The sequence below is a fragment of the Balaenoptera acutorostrata genome, chromosome 14 (genome assembly GCF_949987535.1).
Source record: "Balaenoptera acutorostrata chromosome 14, mBalAcu1.1, whole genome shotgun sequence".
NCBI classification, from domain to species: Eukaryota; Metazoa; Chordata; class Mammalia; order Artiodactyla; family Balaenopteridae; genus Balaenoptera; species Balaenoptera acutorostrata.
The window spans coordinates 12,086,266-12,108,445 of NC_080077.1; the positions used below are offsets into that span (position 1 = coordinate 12,086,266).

The window sequence follows — 22,180 nt, forward strand, 5'->3', positions numbered from 1 at the left end:
AAGAATAAAATAAAAACATTAAAAAAAAAATAAAGACCCTGAGAAGAACCCTAAAAACTCATGACTCGCAAGTTTCTATTGGGGGATGTGCTGTAAGAAAAAGGAAACCTGAGAACCACCTCCTTTCAGGAAGTGCTACTGTTCTGTGGGATTAAAAGAGGGTTAAAAAAAGAACAGTATTCGGCCATGAAAAGGATGAATGAATGAAGTACTGAGTCACGCAGCAACATGGATAAAGCTAGAAAACATCACGCTAAACAAAAGAAGGCAGACACACAGGCTACCTATTGTACGATTCCATTTCTATGAAATAGCAGAATAGGCGAATCCACAGAAACAGAAAGCAGACGCATGGCTGTCGGGGGCTGAGGGGAGTGGAGGAGGAGGAGTGACGGCTGAGGGCACGAGGGCTTCTTTTCTTTTCTTTTTTTTTTTTGCAGTGATGAAAATGTTCTGGAATTAGATAGTGGTGATGGTTGTACCACTTTGCAAATATACTAAAAACCACTGATTTGTACACTTTTAGAGGTGACTTTTATGGTATGTGAATTACACTTAACTTTTTAAAAAGAAGGTGAAGATGTCAGTGCAGATTTTACAAGAGAGAAATTAGAGTTACAATAAAACTCCACCATAAGTGGGTTCCAAAGAACCAAATCACACGAAATACACAGCTGCATTACTGCAAGGTTAATGAAAATCAGTGTGAATCATCTAAATAAATAAATAAGGCGCAAGAATAAAGATAGCAAAACTATTACTGAACAATCGACCTCTCCCTGCACTAAGCAAGCCCCAAATGATCACAAGGCAGTTAGTTCCTAATCGCCACCCCCAGTGCCCAGATAAGAACCCAGATAAGATGACAAGGGCCGTTATCAATGCAGTTGCATCTAAATTTGCTGTACTGCAGGACACATTATTATTGGGTTTTACTCTATGTATGTTAATAGAGGAATATTTAAAAGGAAAAAAAAAAGTGGTTAAAATCCAATTCCCCTACATGGAGGGAAAAACAAGAAAATACAGTTCTCTCCCTATCTACCATTGACCATGACCTTGTCCAAGTTACTAGCAACTTAATGTGTCTCTGTGCCTTGATTTACCCAGCTGTGAAAGTAAAATGATAATAACACATCTCTGCTCCATAGGGTGATGTAACGGATAATTAATGCTCTTAAGGTTCTTGGTGATCTTTATATTTGAGACAGCCTGTTATTATGACGAAGCCTTAACAAACACCTTCTCTCCAGCAGTCAAGACCTGATTCTATTTAAAGAGGTAATGAGATCTGCTGCAAAACCAAATGGAATGCTTGATCCATTACTTTGCTTTTTTCACTTCATAAACTTGTGTAAAATAAATGCACATTCCTGTAGTTGTTTAACTTGGTGCTTTAATCATATTGAATAACTGAATTTTAGAAAAAGAAAAAATGCTAAACTCTTTTATCCGATCCTTCATTCTAAGAGGATTTAGAAAAGGAGGAGTTAGAATAACCTGCCCAAGGTCAAGCATAAGGCCTGGAGCTAGAATCCAGGTCCCAGACCCACTGTCTTTTATAAACATTAGTACCCCCAAATTAAACTTAAAACACATCTATCAGCATTGACTGTGGTTTTGGTTTATCTGTCAAAACAAACCCATGGGCACCAATCAACGCATTAAAGTCGCAGAGCAGTGCAGACCTAGGACTTGATCTGCAGTCACGCCCTTCGGAGCCGGGGTGTATGTCATGGGCCATCCCAGAGTCCCTTAGGCACGTGGGCAAGTGAGCAGAGCCTTCAGCTCTGGGGAAGTCTCAGCACAATTCCCTTGCAACCAGATTTATAAAAAGAAATCTGGGAAGCTTCAAGGTACACTCCAAGGTTGCTTTTTATCCCCCAGAACCCACACTTGGGACGCTGCCTTTCCTTGCTAGACACGCCTATCAACCTGCCTTTCACTTAATAGACAGTTGAGTGAAATACCTGCTATTCACTAAGAAGTGTGCTCGCTGCTGTGTCCGAAACATCTTTGTGTTCTTAAAAGTCCCTGTTTTTCAAGGGATTTTCAGTCTCTTGAAAACAGTACGTAAATTATGACAAGCACACAGAGTGACACTGCAAGGCAATAAATCTTAACTTCCACATCAGGTATACAGACAAAATGCTTTCAGAGCTCAGAAGAGGAAGAGCCCACGATCCCTCCAAGGTGACACGCAGGCAGCCCCCCTACTTCTTACAGAATACAATCCTGAAAGTAGGAAAACTGAGTTTATAGGTTCTGGGAAGACTTCTATTCCCAGGGAGCTAAACAAATTATAATATTCCTATTTATACCTCGGCTTTTAAACACACCTGATACATGTCTTAATCTCCTCCTCCTCCTTCCCCAGGGAAGGCACATGACCTGTTGAAGATCAAATAACATCCCCAAGGGGGCTACAGGCTCACCAGCCCAAACACACCTGACGACTGGCATTTTGGGGTCACAGGTATTAAGCTATGAAACCAAGGCTTCTTATCAACATTTTTCAGGTCCCTTTTCCCCTCATTTTTATAAAATAATAATGACAAAATTCAATAAACATTCACATAATTTTGCGGATACTACTAAACAAAGATGCCTAAACCTCGCAGAAAGGTGATGTGGTCCTTCATCAACTGAAACATGAAAGTCAGAATTCGATGCACAAATAGCGATTCAGGAGTAAATAATTAGTGCTGGAAAGGTAAAGGCAGAAAAGCTGACAAGAGCATGCCCTTCTGTTTAGAAGCTTCGAAGTGCTTCGCTGGAAACTCCGGATTCCCTCAGAAGCCCGTTGGGAAACTTTGGGGAGGAAGGAACATTCTAGAAACTGCTCCACGTGGCACAGCATCTGCCCCCGTCCTGGGGCAGCTGGTCAGGGCTCCTCACAGAAGACACAAAATAATTTTGCTGACAATTGCATATGTCTCTTAGCAAATAAATTTTCCCAGAGCTAAAGGGATTTGCATGGGATTGGACAATTTATAAAAAGAGAAATCAGAGCTGAGTCCTGTAGGATCAGAAATAAATTTATAAGCTGCAAAAATCATAACTGAATTGTTTGAAATGAAAGGAATTAATTTGCAGCACTTGAATTTCAAACTTGATTGTTTTCTCCTATAAACAAACATGTGTTTGCCTTACACGATGAGTGAAAATCTTTAAAGTCGGCAAGTTGTCATTCAAATCTCCTCTTTTTCCCTTTATGTGGTTACCTTTGATGAGTTGTGGGATTTTATGGATGGCTTTCAGTATAAGCCATTAAAACCATTTGGAAACAGGTGGGATATTCACTATAAATATAGAGGCTTAACACAAGGTGTTCCAAAATGAACTCCTGGTCATCTGCCAAAACCGCTCCACAGACAGCTTCCCCATCTTAATTGCTGACAACTTCATCCTTTCCGTTGCTCAGGCAAAACCCGGGAGTCCTCCTTGGCCTCCTTTCCTTCCCTCACACCACACAGCCATCTCTGAGCAAGTTCTGTTGGCTCCACCTCCACCGTGACCACTGAGAACAAAGCCACCATCACCTCTCGCCTGGTCACTGCAAAAGCCTCTGTCCCACCCTGGCCTCCTACAGTCCATTCATTCTCAACAGTCACTGATTCTTTTAAAACACTGGTCAGATCACGTCACTTCTCTGCTCAGATACATGGGATGGTCCCGCGTGTTCCCCAGAGTCAACGTCAGACCTTGGGAACACACTTAGGAAGTATCCAAACAGCTCTTCTGCAATGGTTATTTCAAGAAAAAACACTTATATGGTGTTGCAAGCTGAAGCAGCTGCTTTTTTTTCACAAAACACAATTTTTACTCAAGAAAACGATAGAAAATATTTTTTTTTAATGAGCAAAACGAGCCTGTCATTTCCAAGGGGAAAAAAATGACAGTATTTGTAGATATAATTCAAACTTTCCAGCAAAAATTGGAATTTTGGGAAATGGTGTTCACCACCATGAGCTTGACAGCTTCCCAATACTTTCCAATGAGATTGGAGGTGATATTAATGAATGTGATTTTTAATGTTATATAATAAAATGTTCATATTTGAAAGGTTTGCATAACCAAGTGACCTAATATTTTGGAAATAACCATTGCATGTTATAAAATAATACATGAGTAAAAGATCCATTCAAAGTGCAGGATAGGCCAATGGACTTTAATGTGACAAAGTAAGGAAAGTCCACCAATAAGGTTTCAGATTCCACATTGCAACTAACATTGAAGGAACTACCTCTTGTTGAGCTTTGGTGTAATATTAAATAAGAATATCCACAACTATATGAAAGGATTATTAAAATACTCCTCCCTTTTCCGACTAGAAATCTATGTGAGGTTGAGTTTTCTTCAAATCACTTCCACCAAAACAACACAGTGCAACAGACTAAATGCAGAAGCTGATGTAAAAATCCAGCTGTCTTCTATTAAGACATACATTAAAGAACTTTGCACAAAAGTAAAACAATACCACTCTTCTCACTGATATATACATGATTTTGGTTTGGAGAACTAGTTCATTTTTAGAGATATGCTTATTGTGTTAACATGAAGTGTATTCATTGTTGTTACGTTAAAATAAACTTTAATAGATTTTTTTAAATTTCTCAGTTTAAATTTCTAATATACTAAATACGGATAGATAGTAATACAGCTAAGCTCTTTGGAGTCCCAGATAACTAAGCTCTCTGGGGTCCCTGATAACTTTTTACAGCAAAGGATCTGGAGACCAGCAAGTTTAGCAACTGCAGAATCAGAGCCATTATCATGGTGGACTGATTATTGTCTATTCACACATCTACCCCTCAAAGTCTGCCCACCCCGAAAGTGGGGACTGTGGTTCTTTATTTTGTATCTCTGCCATCAAACACAGTGCTTGACGCATAAACACAAATATATTATCTTACTGGTTCTGGAAGTCAGAAGACTAAACTTGGTCTGCAGGGCTGTATTTCATGTGGAGGCTCAAGGGGAGAATGTTTCCAGGCCTTTTCCAGCTTCCAGAAGCTGCCTGCATTCCTTGGCTCACAGGCCTGCATCACTTCAATCTCTGCTTATGTCATCACATCTTCTCTGACTCTCCAGCCTCTCTCTTATAAAGACCCTGTGATTAGGCCCGTCCAGATAATCCAAGATAATCTCCCCATCTCAAGGTCCTTAATTTAATCACATCTTTGAAGTCCTTTTTGCCATGTAAGTTCCTTTTGCCATATTCACAGGCTCCAGGGATTAGGATGTAGACATTCCTGGAGGAGCCATGATTCTGCCTACCACAAGCCATGTATGAAGATAATGCAGTTAAAGCCAAGGAGAAAATTACCCCACCATTTCCCCCAACGTTTAAGAGTCTCCAGGCCAGGATGAGAAAGAAACTAAGCACAAAGATTACCTCTGGGAGAGAAACTGGGTGGCCAAGGACAGGGTGGGAGAAATTTATCTCTTTTATTTGTTTAACTAACACTTACATGGCCTTTACTCTGTGCCAGGCACAGTCTAGTTCTTTCCAGGTATTAGTTCATTGATCCCATGATCCAAAATCCTAAACTACTTTACAGTTGCAAAAACTCAGCACAGAGAGTGTAAGTGACTTGCCCAACCAAGGCCACACAGCTAGTAAGCGGGCGAGCCTGGAGCCAAGGCTCGCACCCAGGGTGTCTGGCTAGTGTCCGTGCTCTTAACCACGTGACTACATAGCTTAGGCGGACTTATCTATCACAGTTTAACCTTTTATACTGCTGGAATTTCGTATCATGCCCATGTATTACCAATCCAAAAAAATTAAAGATACAGCCACATATAGCTGTCTCTAGAAGTGAGAGCTAAAAGGGAGATGTCTATACTTGGTCCTTCCTGAGTCTCAATTCCTTCATACGGAGGAATAAAGTCAGGAACATAATTCATTTACAAAAGAAGGGGAAGAAAAAATGGAAATGCAGACAAGCATCATTTGGCAATCAGTACTGGTAACATCCACAGAAGAGTCAGACCTTTTTTCTTCCTTTTATGTAACAGGCTATGTAACATTTCCGCTTTCCAACAAACAAGCATCATTTGGCAATCAGTACTTGTAATATCCACAGGAAGAGTCAGACCTTTTTTTTTCCTTTTATGTAACAGGCTATATAACATTTCCTCTTTCCAACAATAGGTAACAGTTTTATACAACTACTACCTCATAGAGACCTGGCTCACTTTGCATGAACAGGAGACTGTATTTGATCCAATCATCCCAACTTTCAAATGGCTATTAAAAGTGATACAGCCAACAGAAATTGCATGCTGTGTTCTTCAGAGAATTCTGTAGATTTTAACCTGAAAGATGAATTTGCATGTTACGTTAGGACAGAGAACACAGGACTGGTTTTACTCAAAATGCCAGCAAGTTTTATTCACCAGCTTCTCCCTCAGTTCGGACACTGTCTCATCCTCGGTGCTACGGGTATCTGCTCACCACCAGCCGGCCTGGCCTGAGGCCAGCCACGTCCCTAAAGGGGACCTGCAAGGACCACGCTGCTAGTGGACACAGCGTCACGATGTTGAGGAGCACTTTGTTTTTCTGGGCACTGATAGTAATTCACTGATTCACTCTTTCCCCAAAAAACATTTATTTGAGTCTTTATTTTACAAGGGACTTTGGATCATTAAAAATAACAATACTGTAAGAGCCAAAGGAATGAAGCTCTAGCAGTGGAATAATAAAGCCAATATGCGGAAGGTGGAGTATCTACCCTGGGAGGATTTCGAGCCACACTTTAGTGTTCCTTAAATGACCAGACAAATTCTCTGGTTTTTTTTTTAAGGCAGGGGAAAGTAAGGCAATACTCGCTAGTTTCTTCAGCTACCTGCCATGATATATTTGTTAAAAACCCCAGGAATTCAGGGTTTTAATACAATCTGGCCCCAACAGACTTTCCAATGTTATTTCCCACTCGCACAGAGCCAGGTGACCTCTGCTTTGGGCCTGTGTCGCAGGTCACATGCTCTCCATGAAATGCTCTCCCGCTTCCACCACACACCTTCCAATCCACAACCTGCCCACTTAACATGCTCAGATCAAATGCTAACCTTTCTCCAATTCTCACACGTCTCTTTGGGGACCCCTTGGCAGAAACAAACAGAAAAATCAGTGGGAATTCTACCTCTGAGGTGGACCTCTAATTCTCTTCATTGAAAAGTTTTTTTTTCAAACGTGAATTATTATTTGCAAGTGTTTCACTTTTCCTACTCAACTATAAGCTCCTTGAAGGTAAAAAAAAAATAACAACTGACTCATTTTTATATACCTGCAACATTTAGCAAAAAGTTGTTTATTTGTTAAACAAGTGAATAAATGAATGAATATGGGAAAGAGGAAAACAAATTCCCCAATAACAACACTAAGCTTCATAAGGGAATTAGCACCCAAGGACCATAGTTACCGCTAACAGAAAGCCACATTGCTCACTTCTGCTGATGAAATTGAAAACTACCTTCGGCATCATCATAAGAAACTATGAACTCTGAGAGCAAAGTTCTCTGTGTCGTGGTAAAATCAGTATTTCCCGCCCAGATTTAAAAAAAATTTTTTACATACGCCAACCATCTTTAAGAACTCGAATATGTTTTGACATCTGGGGATCTGGGGTGTCAGCCAGAGAGACTCAGTAACAGCAGTTTCACACACAAACAGGGCATTTTCTGAGCTCATTGCTCTTAGTCATCCCAAACCAGGCTATGGGAGCCGAAATGCCCTCACCCTCATAAACAGGAAAAAGTGGGTTCACCACATCAGAGCTGGCTCTATAATTCTTCCCCTGGTGAAAGCTGTATAATGGACACATGCATTCCCGGGAGCAATTCATTCCGAAGAGCAAATTTGCATCTAAGTGGCTTCTGGTAGACTAAGTCTCTACACTACTCATACAGCAATTTAAAAAGAGTGATTCGAAGTCGGGTGGGGAATTAAAAAAAGAACCTCAGGCTGCAATTACCTTCATCATCCAGTAAGAAGCATTTGCCGGGCTAACATTATCTAAATGGAAGCAGGAACATAGGTCTTTTCTATTTTCGTCTCCTGTTAAATATACCCCAGTCCTAACAAGGCCACATGAACAGCTGTTTATAGATGGAGAATACATTAATGCCACATCAAGTTCAATGTTTACATAAAGGCTTTGCTCAGGAAGTCTATGCCCGATAAGACTCTCTTAAAAGCTTTTGAAATTTTTCAAAAGATGGCATACACTGGAAAAGGGATTTTCAATATAAATCAAAAACAGCATTAACAGGAACCCAACATCAACAGGGCTCGCACGTCTGATGCCTTCAATAGTGGCCTTGTTGCCTCAAAAATAACATCGGCTTCTCTGGGGAATTCCAGCGGTAAAACTAATTCTCTCTATAAAAAGTCCTTACAGACGATATTTCCTCTCAAGTCAAATACAGCCTCTATACATTTCTTCTCTCTCTCTCCTAGAGAGAACTAGAACAGAAATTCAAACGCTTACAGGCAGGAATCAAATGGTCATTCATTTCTAAGGATACAAAGGAACTTAGTACTGAACACCCATCACTTCTCTGCCCACTCCACTTCCCTGCCCATTCCACTCCCCACAGCGTCAGGGGAATATCACAGCAAAGCCGTTGACTGTTGGAAGTTCTTTGCTTCTCAGTGTATCAATCCACTGAATGGGACTGTCTCCTGAGGGTGGGCTGAGAACCAATGAGGGGAACTGCTCATTTGAGAATACTGTGTGCTGCCTCCTGATTGCACTGAGGACAGTGGTGGGCCTAGGGGCATGGGATTCCCTGATTGAGAGACTATCAGCACACAGGCATAATCGCTGTCATTTGCTGAGAACTTTATACACATTATCTTGTTTAATTCTCAAGCGCTGGGCACAGAGGCGTTCAGGGAAGGATAGGTCCTACTGCTGAGGATCAGACCACCTCCTTCAGACTACTGGCCTTGACAATGTGAGTGAGCCCGGGTCCACGACAGAGCTGGCACTACCCCAGACTACCTGAAGGGGGCTTTCTGATTGCAGGACCCAGCAATTGGCATTTTCACAAGCTCATCGGGTGAGTCTTAAGCACTATGAAGTCTGAGAACCATTTCCTTAAACACTATACACATCCATGAGTCTCAAACACCACTAGGATGCTTCTTTTCTAGAAAAGCATGGAACCTGAACAGCAACTCAATCCCTGCCCGAGTTCCATGGGACTTGTCACCACTACCACCGTTTCTTTCACTCACTTATAGAGGGGTTTTGTTTTTGTTTTCCCCAGCTCAAACCTAATCAAGAGACTAAAGCTAACAAACATGAATTTCTGGATACCTGACTAAAACCAAAGGAGACCAGAAGTCCTAAACTCACGTCGCTTACCCTCCGGTCTTGCATATTTTAAACACCCAATAGGGCTCAGTGAATATTCAGCCCAGACAGTTAAGATATACCCAAAACAGCTGCTGAGGGCTTCTTCTTTCTCCACCTTCTGACGTTCTTACAGTTTCTATTCAAAACAAACAAACAAACAAAAACACCAGGCCTTCCCTTCCAGAGAGCCAGCTGTGTGGTTTTTATCAACAGGCAAAGGATTGGCTTCTTGGGAAAATAAAACAGGGAAAGCTTCCTTCTTTTCAAGTACCAGGCTGCCTTTGGTAACGCTGAGAGCACATGAAATTTAGGGAAAGGCAGACTCTCAAATGACCACTCCTAAGTATCATTCCAAGTTGTATGAAAAATTGTTTTTCAAAAATCACTTAAATTCTTTTATTTGTGTAATTTTAAAACCTTTTTTTTAGCATGAAAGTGGGACTACTGTTTCCTAATTCATCACCAAAGCAAGTCAAGGTGACCTTCAATGAGGCAGTGAGCTCACGGGATGGGGGGAGGGAAGGGGAGACTCCCGTATTCAGGTCTCCTGCCCCATAGGAGCTGGGCTGGACCTGAGCAGACACCGACTAGCTTAAGCTCACGGCGGCCCGTTGCGCAGGGACGGAAGCCTCGTCTTCCAGATGAGGAATCAAGGCTCGGTGTCCTCATTCGGGCTCCCCCAGACGCAGAGTCTGAGCCAAGGTCGTGGGTACAGAAGTTTATCTAGAAGGTGATCTCAAGAAGCCCAAGCGAGGGAGTGAGGCCAGTGAGACCAGAGGGCAGAAAGCCCATAAAAGGTGTGAAATGAGGTTCCACGTGCAGGAGCAATCAACTCCACAGGGGCCTCTGAAGAACTGGGGGGTGCACCCCAGAACTGTCTTGGCAGGGGATAGCGCAGCTGGGGTGTCACCCACCGATGCCCACTCCCCCCTGGCTGAGCGCTGCCCCCAAGGTCACACAAGCTGTGAAGGGCACGCCCGGACTCAAGCCCAGGTGGGACTCAAAGCCTGCCTGCCTGTCACCACGCCATCCACCCCCCACTTCCACGAACATGGGCTTCTCGTGCCATCACGATGGTAGGCTCAGCTGAGAGCTTCCCTCTTTTCTCTCTCCTCTCCCTTATCTTCTTCCCTCCATCCCCCCGACACGCCCCCGACCTTAAAAACGGACACGCTTCCTTCTGAGATGTTCACTCACAGGCATTTAACTTCCTTCACAAGCTACACAACTACTTCAAAAAAGAAAATAAACAAAGGGGCAGGGGGGTGGGGGAGGGAAGGACTGGGAGTTTGGGGTTAGCAGATGCAAACTATTCTATACAGAATGGATAAACAACAAGGCCCTGCTATGGAGCACAGGGAACTAAATTTAACATCCTGTAATAAACCGTAATGGAAAAGAACATGAAAAAGAATGTATATATATGTATAACTGCATCATTTTGTTGTACAGCAGAACTTGACACTGTAAATCAACTACAGTTTTAAGAAAAAAACAACAAATTGATAGAGAAAAAAAAAAAGAAAAGAAATAAATTCCATATTTGCCAAGCATTTGGAAAAGCAGTCCATCGTGGCTGTTTTGTTTCCAACACAAGCACATTACTCTGGAGCAGTGGAGGGGACAGACGGTAAATCCCTGGGGAGAAGATGCTTCATGCCCACAGAGCACGGTCTCACCAGGAAGACAGGGTGGTGATAACCCATCCAGGGAAGGATAAGCAGAGGTATGCACTGCATCGTGCGGGTACCTGTGGCATACACAGTTCAGACCAGGGTGGAAAAGCCCTGCCACAGGCTAAGCTAAGCCACCTGCACACACTGACACAGGTATCCTTAGGTAAGTTACAAAACTGTAACCCACAAGAATGGGTCCCTAGGACAAGAACTCTAGCAGCCATCTAACATATCCAGGCCCTCCTCTTATGCTGTTTCCTTGCCAAAAAAAGTGAAAAGCAAGATTAACTGACCTGCTTGATCCTTAACTGTTTGGGAAAAAAAAAAAAAGGTAAATTTGCCTCTTTTGCTACTTTCTATAGAAATTCATTCCTCTAAGTACCAAAAGTGTTATTGATTCTGCAGTGATTTCTTATTATGATAAAATACATAGAGATATAACAGGCAGTGAATGTATCCCTCAAGAATAATGAGTCCAACGAGTGGACGCACGATGTCTTATGTAGAATACTCAGACCTGTAAGAGCAGCCCAGGGTGGCTGAATGATGGCCCTAATATAACCAAGTAATTAATTAGTTCCATCATAATTTTGGTTTTATGACACTCACTTTTATATGTCAACAGTCAATGTAATGGCATTTTAAATTGGAGGGAAACCTCAAGAGAGGAGGAAAAGGCAGTATATACCTTACTGAATCACAAATCTTACAATCTGATTTTTTAATTCCAAAAATGACCTAATAAACTTGTTTTATAATTAAATTGATCTTAACAGCTTCTCTTTTTGTTTTTCATTCATTTTTGGTAATCATGCAGAGATTTCCATTGGAAATCTATTATCATTATAATTAAGTATAAAAATTACTTTGTGTGCTTGTAACATAAGACCTCACGCTTGGTCTCCTATGGGGGCTTGGCCAGCTCCCTCCAGGGGTACAGAAGGAAACCACAGGTTTTCAGTGTGAGCTGGAGCCCCTAATTTACTTGACTACAAAATATGAAATATGCACGAATAATAAACTCAGAAATTCAAACCTTCAAATGACTGCCTTACATGGAAATCTCACCTTCAGAAAAATAAGCTGGCATACAATTTTTCATTTTTAGGCCTTTACAAAATTTTAGAATTCATGACCTACATGAAAAGTTCGCAGTTTATTGAGGAAGCAGTACTCAACAAAAGAGTTAAAGAACTGAATTGCATCAACCCTTCTTAGAACCCAATAAATTACTGCAAAATGCCTTTGCCTTGGGCTTCCCTGGTGGCACAGCGGTTGAGAGTCTGCCTGCCAATGCAGGGGACACGGGTTCGAGCCCTGGTCTGGGGGGATCCCACATGCCGCGGAGCGGCTGGGCCCGTGAGCCACAATTACTGAGCCTGCGCGTCTGGAGCTTGTGCTCCGCAACAAGAGAGGCCACGACAGTGAGAGGCCCGCGCACCGCGATGAAGAGTGGCCCCCGCTTGCCACAACTAGAGAAAGCCCTCGCACAGAAACGAAGACCCAACACAGCCAAAAATAAATATAAAATAAAATTTAAAAAAAATAAAAAAAAATTAAAAAAAGCTTTAAAAAAAAAATGCCTTTGCCTTACACTCAATTGAATAGAAAAATCAACTTTGGCATTTATGCTGGCTTTCATCTCCTTCAGTAACAAAGTAATTACAATACTAAATATCATGGGTGATGTTTTTTTTAAGACTGCAATTTTCAAGAAAGTTATTTTGTGCAAAAACCATTATTTTCTGTTTTCACTAAAAGAGATAATTACTAAAATGCATGGAATTTTATATCAAATCTACTTGGTTGGCATCTGTGTTCTAAGAAATGAGAAAACATTCTTTGAATAGCTTAAATAATCTCAGTTTGCAAGCAAAATCACAGCCTAAAAATATTAGCTGGTGATACCAGCAATGAAGGAAGAAAGAACAAAACCTTACCATTTGCCGTATCCTTTTTAAAGTTATCCAGGAATTCCTCCAGGAGTTGGGACTGGTTAGGAGGGGGCAGCAGACCCTTCTGGTCCCTTGAGAACAGGTCACTGTCTGACCAGGAAGAACACAGAGTTGCTTTTGTGTCTGGCGGCCTGGCAATCAGAGTGAGCTCGACACTCTTCTCAGAAAACAGGGCCTCCATCTGCTTGAGGTCAAGATCAGACACGGCTTCCCCATTTAAGGTCATGATTTCATTGCCCTTTCTCAGCCCTGAGGAGAAAGGGGACACGGAGGAAGAAGAGAGAGAGATATTACTGAGAGAAACATTTTAAGATGAAAGACGGCTGCAAACTCAAACCGTCTAGCGTTCTCAGGGACTGTTCTGTTGCCACTTTAAAAGAAAGCGCCAAAATGTGTAGTATTCGGATTCCACTGATAACAAATTTCAGCTCTCTCAGACTAGTATTAGCAGAAATAGCTTGAGAGTCACTCAAATTAATTATTCCTCTACGTGATGTTCAGTGCCCTGGGAAATAACATTTGCCTGTGTCTGTCTGCCTGGCCAGCTCCGTCTGTACGTACGTATGCATGTGTACTGTGTGTGTGTATACTCTCTCTCTCTCTCTTTCAAAACCACACACACAAATTCTCTCTCTATATATACATATATGTGTGTATGTATGTGTATGTGCATACGCATTTTCAATTCAACCATTAAGTTTACTTTCTTTAAAATTCTAGGAGAAATTGTTCTCTGACAAAATCATAAGAAAATTTCACTAGCCAGACTGCACCGCACTGCACAGAATTAAGAGAGAACAGAGACACCGTGAGCCACACGGACCTTCCCCATACGCCAGGCCATCCGGGAGGACATCACTTATAAAAATGCGGCAGAGATGCTGACGTTCGTCCACCTGCGCGGTCACTGCAAACCCTAGGGATGAAAATAAAAGGAGAGAACAAGTCTAAATTCATCACACTAAATCAATGGGCAGTACTTCCTTGACCATCTATTCTCAGAAGTATGGTATGTTTAGAAAGTCTAAATTACAACTATTTTGATATCTAGCAGGGGCAGAAAAAGGGGAATGTGTCAGATCTAAAGGTGTAAGAAAAATGAGTGCACAGCCTTATGCAAAAGTTGAGACAATATATCCATGTTCAGAGCAGCATTATTCACAACAGCCAGAAGGTGGAAGCAACCCAGCTGTCCATGGACAGAGGAATGGAAAAACAGAACGTGGTAGAGACGTACAATGCAATACCTTCACTCAGAAAAAGGAAGAAAATTCTGACACACGCTTCAACACAAACCTTGAGGACATTATGCTACATGAAATAAGCCAGCCACAAAAGAACAAATACTGTATGATTCCACTTATATGAGGGACTAGAGCAGTCAAATTTATAGAGACAAAAAATGGAAGGTTGGTTGTCAGGTGCTGAGGGAAGAAGGAACGGGAAGTTATTGTTTAACAGAGTCCCGGTTTTGCAAGACAAAAACAGTTTTGGAAATAGAGGCTGTTAATGGTGACACAACAATATGAATGTATTTAATGCCGCTGAATTGTCATTTTAACCATTCTTAACAATTGTTATGAAGGTGAACTTTATGTTATGTGTAGTTTACCACCATTTAAATTTTTTTTAATTTTTTAAAAAATTTGAGACAAAAAATAGTCTTATTAAAATAAAGTAAGTTCGCTTCAATACAAAATACTTGTTCAGAAACAACTCTATATGGGGCTAAGCAATTTAAGTAGGTGGAAAAATACTTGAATGGATACAGTGCTCGCCCGAAATAGGACTACATGAGACAACCAGGAGAGACAGCCCTTCTCTGAATGCATCGCCCTCTGTACTCCATGCCCTTGTCTGTGATTCCATGGTGGGAACACACGTTTCCATGTCTTGGTCCCATAATACTGGGAGTTCCTTGACAATAGGAAGAAAGGCATGTCGCCTGTTTCTTCTGGGCTCAGGCAGAGCCCAGAAGATTGTGGTCACCAAAAAGTTATCTTTTCAAGTATCTTCCTTCAGTCATTCAAATGCAAAGAAGATTCACCAATGGAGACTGTGGAGAGTAAAGGCCAATAGAAACATAGACAAAATGCTCAGTGGGCTTCAGAGGAAAAACCAACATAACACTTGGGGCCAAACAGATGACGTAAAATTAAGAAACAAAGAACATGTCAATTTTATCAAGTAAAAAAAAGAACAAATCATAAAAAGGAAATCTTAACATATTACAATGACTAGGATTTAATCAGCCTGAGTCATTTTAAGGAGAATAATTATGTCAATATATCTAACACGAAATAATCTTTCTATGGAGATATTTACTGACCATTATATAATTATCAAGTTCCTATGGTAAAAGGCAAAAGATAGGAAGGAACTTTAAGACACGAGCACAGTCTACAAAGAGCTGAAAGCCAAGTTTAAACACAGACAGAAATGCAAGAATTAAACGCTACGCAGTGAATGGCTGCTTCCTTGAAGGCACTGTCACGTGGAACCTCTTAGCCTCAGCGTCCTGAACTGATAGAATTAAACAAATACCACTTGCTTTGAAACCTTCAGCCTTCAAGAACCAGTCACCTCAAGATCTCAACATCATGACCTCAGTTTCAACGCAACTGTTCCTAGTCCTCTTTTCATTGCTTTTGGTGCCGCCTGTTGCAGCACCAAGAGCAGAAGCTGGAGATGCAATCGCTCTCGTTAGGTGTGGTTCTCAGCATTACAGGCATGTGTGCTTGTTTGGGGGTGTGTGCACGAAAGAGAAATGGACAGATGTGACTTTGAAGGGCCTCCTGAATCAAACCTTGCCCTGAAAACCTTTGTGCTATTGAGGTTCAGAACTGAGCTTTGGTGTCTGAAAGTTCCCAAGAAACAGTAAATAGAGTAGTTTCATGGTCTTGGTTATTTCTCTATAAATAGGAACAAATTGATATACTATATTAAATGGAAAACAAAACGTTTTCTTCACAACAAATAATGCACTGAAAAATGCCGTCTGTAATTTGCATTTGCTAGTTAGAAAGAAGGTCAAAGAGGTGAGATGGCTGAACTTTGCATAAGTAATATTTTATAGTTTCAGAATTCTCAACAGGAAGAAGAAAACTCTTGCCCAGAATCCTAGGAAACTGCCACTGTTCAGTTATAATCACAGCCTCCTGCATCACTGAGGAGTCTTTTCTCCATATTTTTAATGGATTTTTGTTTTGTTATCTCCCAAGTTAATACTGCACCTAGATATTAAATACAGTTGGTCAAAAAATAAAACTTATCTCTTTGTGGGGGAAAAACGTATTCGATGTATCTAATGTTGAAATGGAGAAAAGGTTTAATGTAAAAAAATACTTTATATTGACATTGAAATGGAGAAGAGGGGCTTCCCTGGTGGCGCAGGGGTTAAGAATCCTCCCGCCAGTGCAGGGGACACGAGTTCGAGCCCTGGTCCAGGAAGATCCCACATGCCATGGAACAACTAAGCCCGTGCGCCACAACTACTGAGCCTGCGCTCTAGAGCCTGTGAGCCACAACTACTGAGCCCACGTGCCACAACTACTGAAGCCTGTGCGCCACAACTACTGAGCTTGCGCTCTGGAGCCCACGAGCCACAACTACTGAAGCCTGTACGCCTAGAGCCCGTGCACCACAACGCAGAGCAGCCCCCGCTCACTGCAACTAGAGAAAGCCCGGGTGCAGCAACAAAGACCCAATGCAGCCAAAAATAAATAAATAAATAAAGTTATTTTTAAAAAAACAAAAAAAGAAATGGAGAAGAGATTTAATGTTTAACAAAAACAATCTTTATATTAACTGAGTAACATCCCATGGTGAGAAGTACTATATTAAATATAAACCCATTATGTAAGTTAAATAAATAAAATGCTATGAAGTGATTTGGGTAACACTGACCCTTAATTGTTAAACTGAAGGCAAAGCAATCAGATAAGACTTCTTCAAGAAAGTCAGACTTTTAGTTAGTTCTTGAAGGACAGGTAGGATTTACACACTCAGAGAGGAGGGATTGGGGGAGGGAGAAATGAGGGGAGCCGTCCAGGTGGGTGAAAAGCTAAGAGCAAAGACACTGAGACAAAAAGAACTGTTACATGAATCAGCAGTTAATCAGCTCAGAACCGCCTCCAGCACACTATAAACCCACTGTGTTGTTATTATCACCATCATTTCAAATTTCTCTTCAATTTTTACATTCACTCCTTTTAATTACTTTGGCATTTTTCCCTAATAGTAATGCATACCTTTTTAGCCCACTGATATAAATCAATAGAAATGAAGAAAGAGAAAGGAAGCTCAGAAACTACTGTCATAGTTTCTGAAAATGTAAAGAAAAAATATTAGGTCCAAAGATACTGGGGCAAAGCTAGGCAAGGACGGACCAGACGGTTCTCTGGTGAGGGAGCTCCTTATCCTTACCGAAGTCAGACACACCCCCGGTCTTTGTGAGCTGCACGTCATAAACACTTAGTGGAAACACTTCTATTTCATCATAAACCTACAAAAGGTAAAAATCAAAATCAGAAGATTTGATGTCATAATACCTGGAAATTTATTTTGATTGTTTCCAAACTAGATGCCAATTTAAACAGAATTTTCCTCCCAGGTTACATATTTTTAAAATTAAGGGGCCACGGACGGGGTTCAGATATCCCTTTCTGAAGCCAAAGCCCACTCACCTGCTCTTGCATATATTCATATGGTGCAGGAATACTGTACTCAACGTTCTCGTCCACTAATTTTCGAAGTTGTAGGCCATAGTGGCTGGGTTCCAACTGCCTCATCTACAAAGAAAAAGACAATTATTCAGATGTTAAATGTTCTTTCTAAATGCATCACTGTTCATTAAAAATCAAAGTGGAAATTTCTAAAAGAAATATATAATTTGCTGAGTTTAAATCTACATAAGAGCTCAAATTTAAGTATGCAAAAAAGAAAAAAAAGGGACAAGTAATTATTTTTAAGGTTTTCTCTAAATGATACCGCTTATCACTAAAAGCAAGAGAGGTAATTTGAAGACGTATGGTCATAGATATCTGATAGTAGAATATATCTTATCATCAGCAAGTGCTCTGTTTTTATAGATTGACTGCACCTAACTTTAAGTTGTTTCCTGTTACTGAAGTAGGGAAATCTGTGAAATGTCAACCATCTCATATTCTACAGACTTCAGAATTAGGAATTTCCTATTCCAACCACTTTTCACAAGGAAAGGTGTATACACGCACACATTCTCTCTCAGACACATTTTCAACAATGACAAATTATCTCAGGCCTCTGTTCTAATTGGGTCTAATTCACCCACTACTTCTGACCTCCTCTATCCCAATACTTACCAACTTAATAAGTAATATCATTGCTATCGAACAATACTGTTTGCTGTCTGAATAAACACCTGACATAATGGAGTGAAAGGAAATTAAATTCATGATTATAACCTGTGTGTATAAATGTCTGGAATCCTAAGGCGTAAGTCAAAGTGACAAAGCAGGACTGAAATGAACAATGATCTAGTAAGTCAGTGTTCGTGGTAAAGAGTTACCAAACTCTACATGACTTTTTTACCATTTCATGTATTTGCATTTTCTCTGCAAACTTAAAAATATTTCAGCTCTACTGCGCCATCTGGTGGCCTGAAAGCATCTGATTTGATGTTGCTGAGTCCGCTTCATGGATCTCAGAGGGCTCTCTTGAAAATGTATCATAAACTTCCTTTTCAAAATAAAAACCAGTTTGAATAATGAATAAAACACCATCTCATAACAATCTCCATGAAGCAACTGTGGATGGTACCAAGTAACTCATTTAATCTAGAGAAACTTGATAAAACTATTTAGGATCAAATCAAAATAATGCAAAGTTTATACCACTTTCTCATAGAGCACCATCTCTAAGTACCCTAAATAACAACAGCCTTCATAATTATCCCAGACATAGAGGTATATATAGAATTCCAGTAAGATAGCTCAGGTTCTTCATGAAGGCAAGGGGTCATGACTTATCCTTCTAAGACATGAAGGAAGAGAATGCTAACAATTAATGTGTTAATTAACAAATATGTTCACTGGTTCCTTCGTGTAGAAAGTGAGGTCTTAAACACCACGCAAATTTAGAAGGCACAGGAGGGCAATGTTAACGATTATTTCCATTCAGAAGTATATTTCTACCGCAAAATCCACTACCTTGCACGCCAAAGTCAGAATATCTTCTACTCTGTGTTCCGGCTTGATCATCACGGTCACAGCTTGATGATCCTGAAAGTGAACGTCAGTCTGGCTCTCCCATGAGCCGTCTCGGGGAACACGATCTACTGCTGACCCGTATATGTGCAGCAGGTCCTCCACCTGTTTTTAGATCCCAAAGGAAAAGGTGGGCAGACTTGATAAGCAAATGAGAGAAACTATTGGGAAAATGCCCCCTTAATTTATAGTTAGCCATTTCACACTCCTCGCATCCTGGCTTCTCATGACCCTCTGGGGCAGACAAGCCTGGGATTTCCTCATTTGTTTAACCCACGTGCAACTGAAGCCCTGGGAGGCTGAGCGAAGTCAATCAACTCCTCCTCCCGAGCTCTAGCCACTATGCCTTAGCCCAAGTTAGAACACTGCAGTCACTGACTGCTCTAGAAATTGCCGGCTGACTGGGGCACAGTGAAATCTGCATCTAAGCCACGATCCCAGTGAATTTCAGATACTCTCTCGTCCACGGCCTCTGACACCCGCCTGCATTCTAACCATGAACTGTGTTTAACTTAATCCAAGCACGTTTCTCTTCTCTCTTATTTCTACTTGTTTTTTTAAATTAACCCTTAATCCTGGGCTAAATGGTTTTCCATCCTTCAGCTATTTCACATCTAGACACACTTTTAGAAATCATCCCCAACCATACCACCCTTCACAAACTTTTCCCAGGGAAGTTTTGTTTCCTAAACGTCACCATCACAGTAACTCCATGACCTCACGCTAATATGTACTTCTATAATTTATAAACAAAAATAAATAACATTTATTAAGCAACTCAGAAATGTTTCCCTCTGCTTAGGTTCTCACATTAGTCTGCTGGTAAAGACAAGACTTGGGGATTTAAATCAAAAGACTGATGTTCAAGTCACAAACTCTACCACTTCACCAGCAGTAGGACAGGACATTTCCCTTGCTGAGCCTTGACTTCTATTTTGTAAGAGGGGATACTGTTAATATAATACAATTGCTTAAGTTTATTAATTAATAATACAAATTTTGTGAGCAAAGGAGATCATAGAAGTCAAAACACCTTACACACCAGAAAACGTTACATTCAGATCCAACACTATCACATTATTATATCCCACGTATCATACACTAAAGTTGTCATTGATGCTTGACTTTACTTTGAATTCTATGCATTTTTAAAAAACCACAAAGCAAAAGATCCTCCTGTATAGGATCAAAATACTAGAATACATACAGTAAAGAAATTAAAAAAAAACCAAAACAAAACAGGTTTAGGCAAAGAAAGGGAAGAATCAATCTTCCTGTGTTGTCTTTTTAAATGCAGTGTTCATCATTAAAGTGGCATTTCTGGGGACCTCCTGGTGGCTCAGTGGTTGGGAGTCTGCCTGCCAGTGCAGGGGACACGGGTTCGTGCCCCGGTCTGGGAAGATCCCACATGCCGCGGAGCAACTAAAGCCCGTGCGCCACAACTACTGAGACTGTGCTCTAGAGCCTGTGAGCCACAACTACTGAGCCCACATGCCACAACTACTGAAGCCCACGTGCCTGGAGCCTGTGCTCCGCAACGAGAAGCCACCGCAATGGGAAGCCCGCGCACCGCAACGAAGAGTGACCTCTGCTCGCCGCAACTGGGGAAAGCCCACGCGCAGCAACGAAGACCCAATGCAGCCAACAATAAATCAATAAATAAATTTATTTTTTTTAAAAAGTGGCATTTCTGGATCTGTCACTTTCTGTACATTTTCCTGGAAAGATGATCACAGCCTAGAATGAAAATGAACCTCACGTGCCAAAGCAAAAGGAAAATAAAAAGAGAGAGAGAGAGACAGAGGAGCAGAAGCCCGGAGCCAAGGACACAGGGAACCAGTATGGACGCCAGTTTCCCCTGTAGGGTCCCATCTCACATGGGTCACGTTTTCTTCTCTGGTTAAATAAACCTCCAGGCACTTCTGCTCATTTGAGCAGTGACTTCAACCACGTGCATCAGCAACAAGCTGGTACTGCCTTAAAAGCCCAGCAGAGGTCACTGTGGAGTAAGAAACCACAAAGAGCCAGTCCAAGAGGAAGTCACATCGTCCTGACTGCCACTGCCAAGCAATTCAGGTCTGCACTTCTAGAGCAGAACAGGAAAGGCGTGATCTAGGATGGACCGCTGGGGGAGGGGCGGGGAAATACAAATTCACAACTACCCTCCCCTGCCCTCCTATTCCCATCCCAGAGAGACCGTACTACACACTGCCAGTTCACTCACCATTCACAACCCTCTGAGGCTGGCACTGTCCCGACCCTCCATTTAACAAGTGAGAATCATGAGGCTTGGAAAATTCTAGAAACCTGCCCAAGCTCCCACAGTAGGCTGTGACTGTCGTACTGTGGGGATCTGAACCCTGGAACCCGGGCGTGAGCCTCCGCTCCCCGCCACTGCACTACAGAAACACCAGCCCGGCAGTCAGTTAGCTCTTGCAAAATGGACACAAGCCAACCTTCTGGACTCTTCGGCGTTATTCTGGATGCACACCATGTTCTGGCTCCCCTGACAACCCCACAAAGCGGCAGCACTCTCCTGCCTCCAGAACCCTGGTCACCTCCACTTCCTTCACCTGCTTTACCCTCCTCACGGCTTCTGTGCTGAAACCACATATACCTTTCAACCTTATTTCAAACACTACCCTCCCCTCTTGTGAAGTGTCTCCTGCTCTCTTCGCCCCCTAACCCCAATTCCACTCAGACGCATCTACACCCCAATGTCCCGGAACAGCACTCAGCGAAGCCCAGCCCACTTGACAGTCATTTCTAGGCTGCTCCCACGCCCCCAGGTGCTGAGATGAATGACAACAGAGGCTCCGTCTTTCTCATTCTCAGTCTCTTTCAGCCCTCCACACAGTAAGTCCTGCACCCAGAACACACCCAAGCCATGGATGCTGAATTGGATGCAACGAGAAATTCACAGTCACACAGAGGCT

At 41.7% G+C, this 22,180-nt stretch overlaps 1 protein-coding gene and 1 pseudogene across 5 annotated transcripts in view; one reads left to right on the top strand and one right to left on the bottom strand.

Moving 5' to 3' along the window:
• TIAM2 (TIAM Rac1 associated GEF 2) overlaps positions 1 to 22,180 on the bottom strand; it is a 232,914-nt gene that overhangs the window by 46,749 nt on the left and 163,985 nt on the right. For all 5 annotated transcript variants that reach the window (XM_057528047.1, XM_057528048.1, XM_007186128.3 and 2 more), the window contains 5 exons: positions 19,188 to 19,349; positions 17,685 to 17,789; positions 17,425 to 17,503; positions 13,823 to 13,915; positions 12,985 to 13,248 (listed from right to left, as the gene is read on the bottom strand). In XM_057528047.1, the coding sequence (XP_057384030.1) occupies positions 12,985 to 13,248; positions 13,823 to 13,915; positions 17,425 to 17,503; positions 17,685 to 17,789; positions 19,188 to 19,349 (703 nt within the window). The remainder of the gene's footprint in view (positions 1 to 12,984; positions 13,249 to 13,822; positions 13,916 to 17,424; positions 17,504 to 17,684; positions 17,790 to 19,187; positions 19,350 to 22,180) is intronic.
• LOC114238348 (small integral membrane protein 30-like) lies at positions 15,600 to 15,780 on the top strand (annotated as a pseudogene).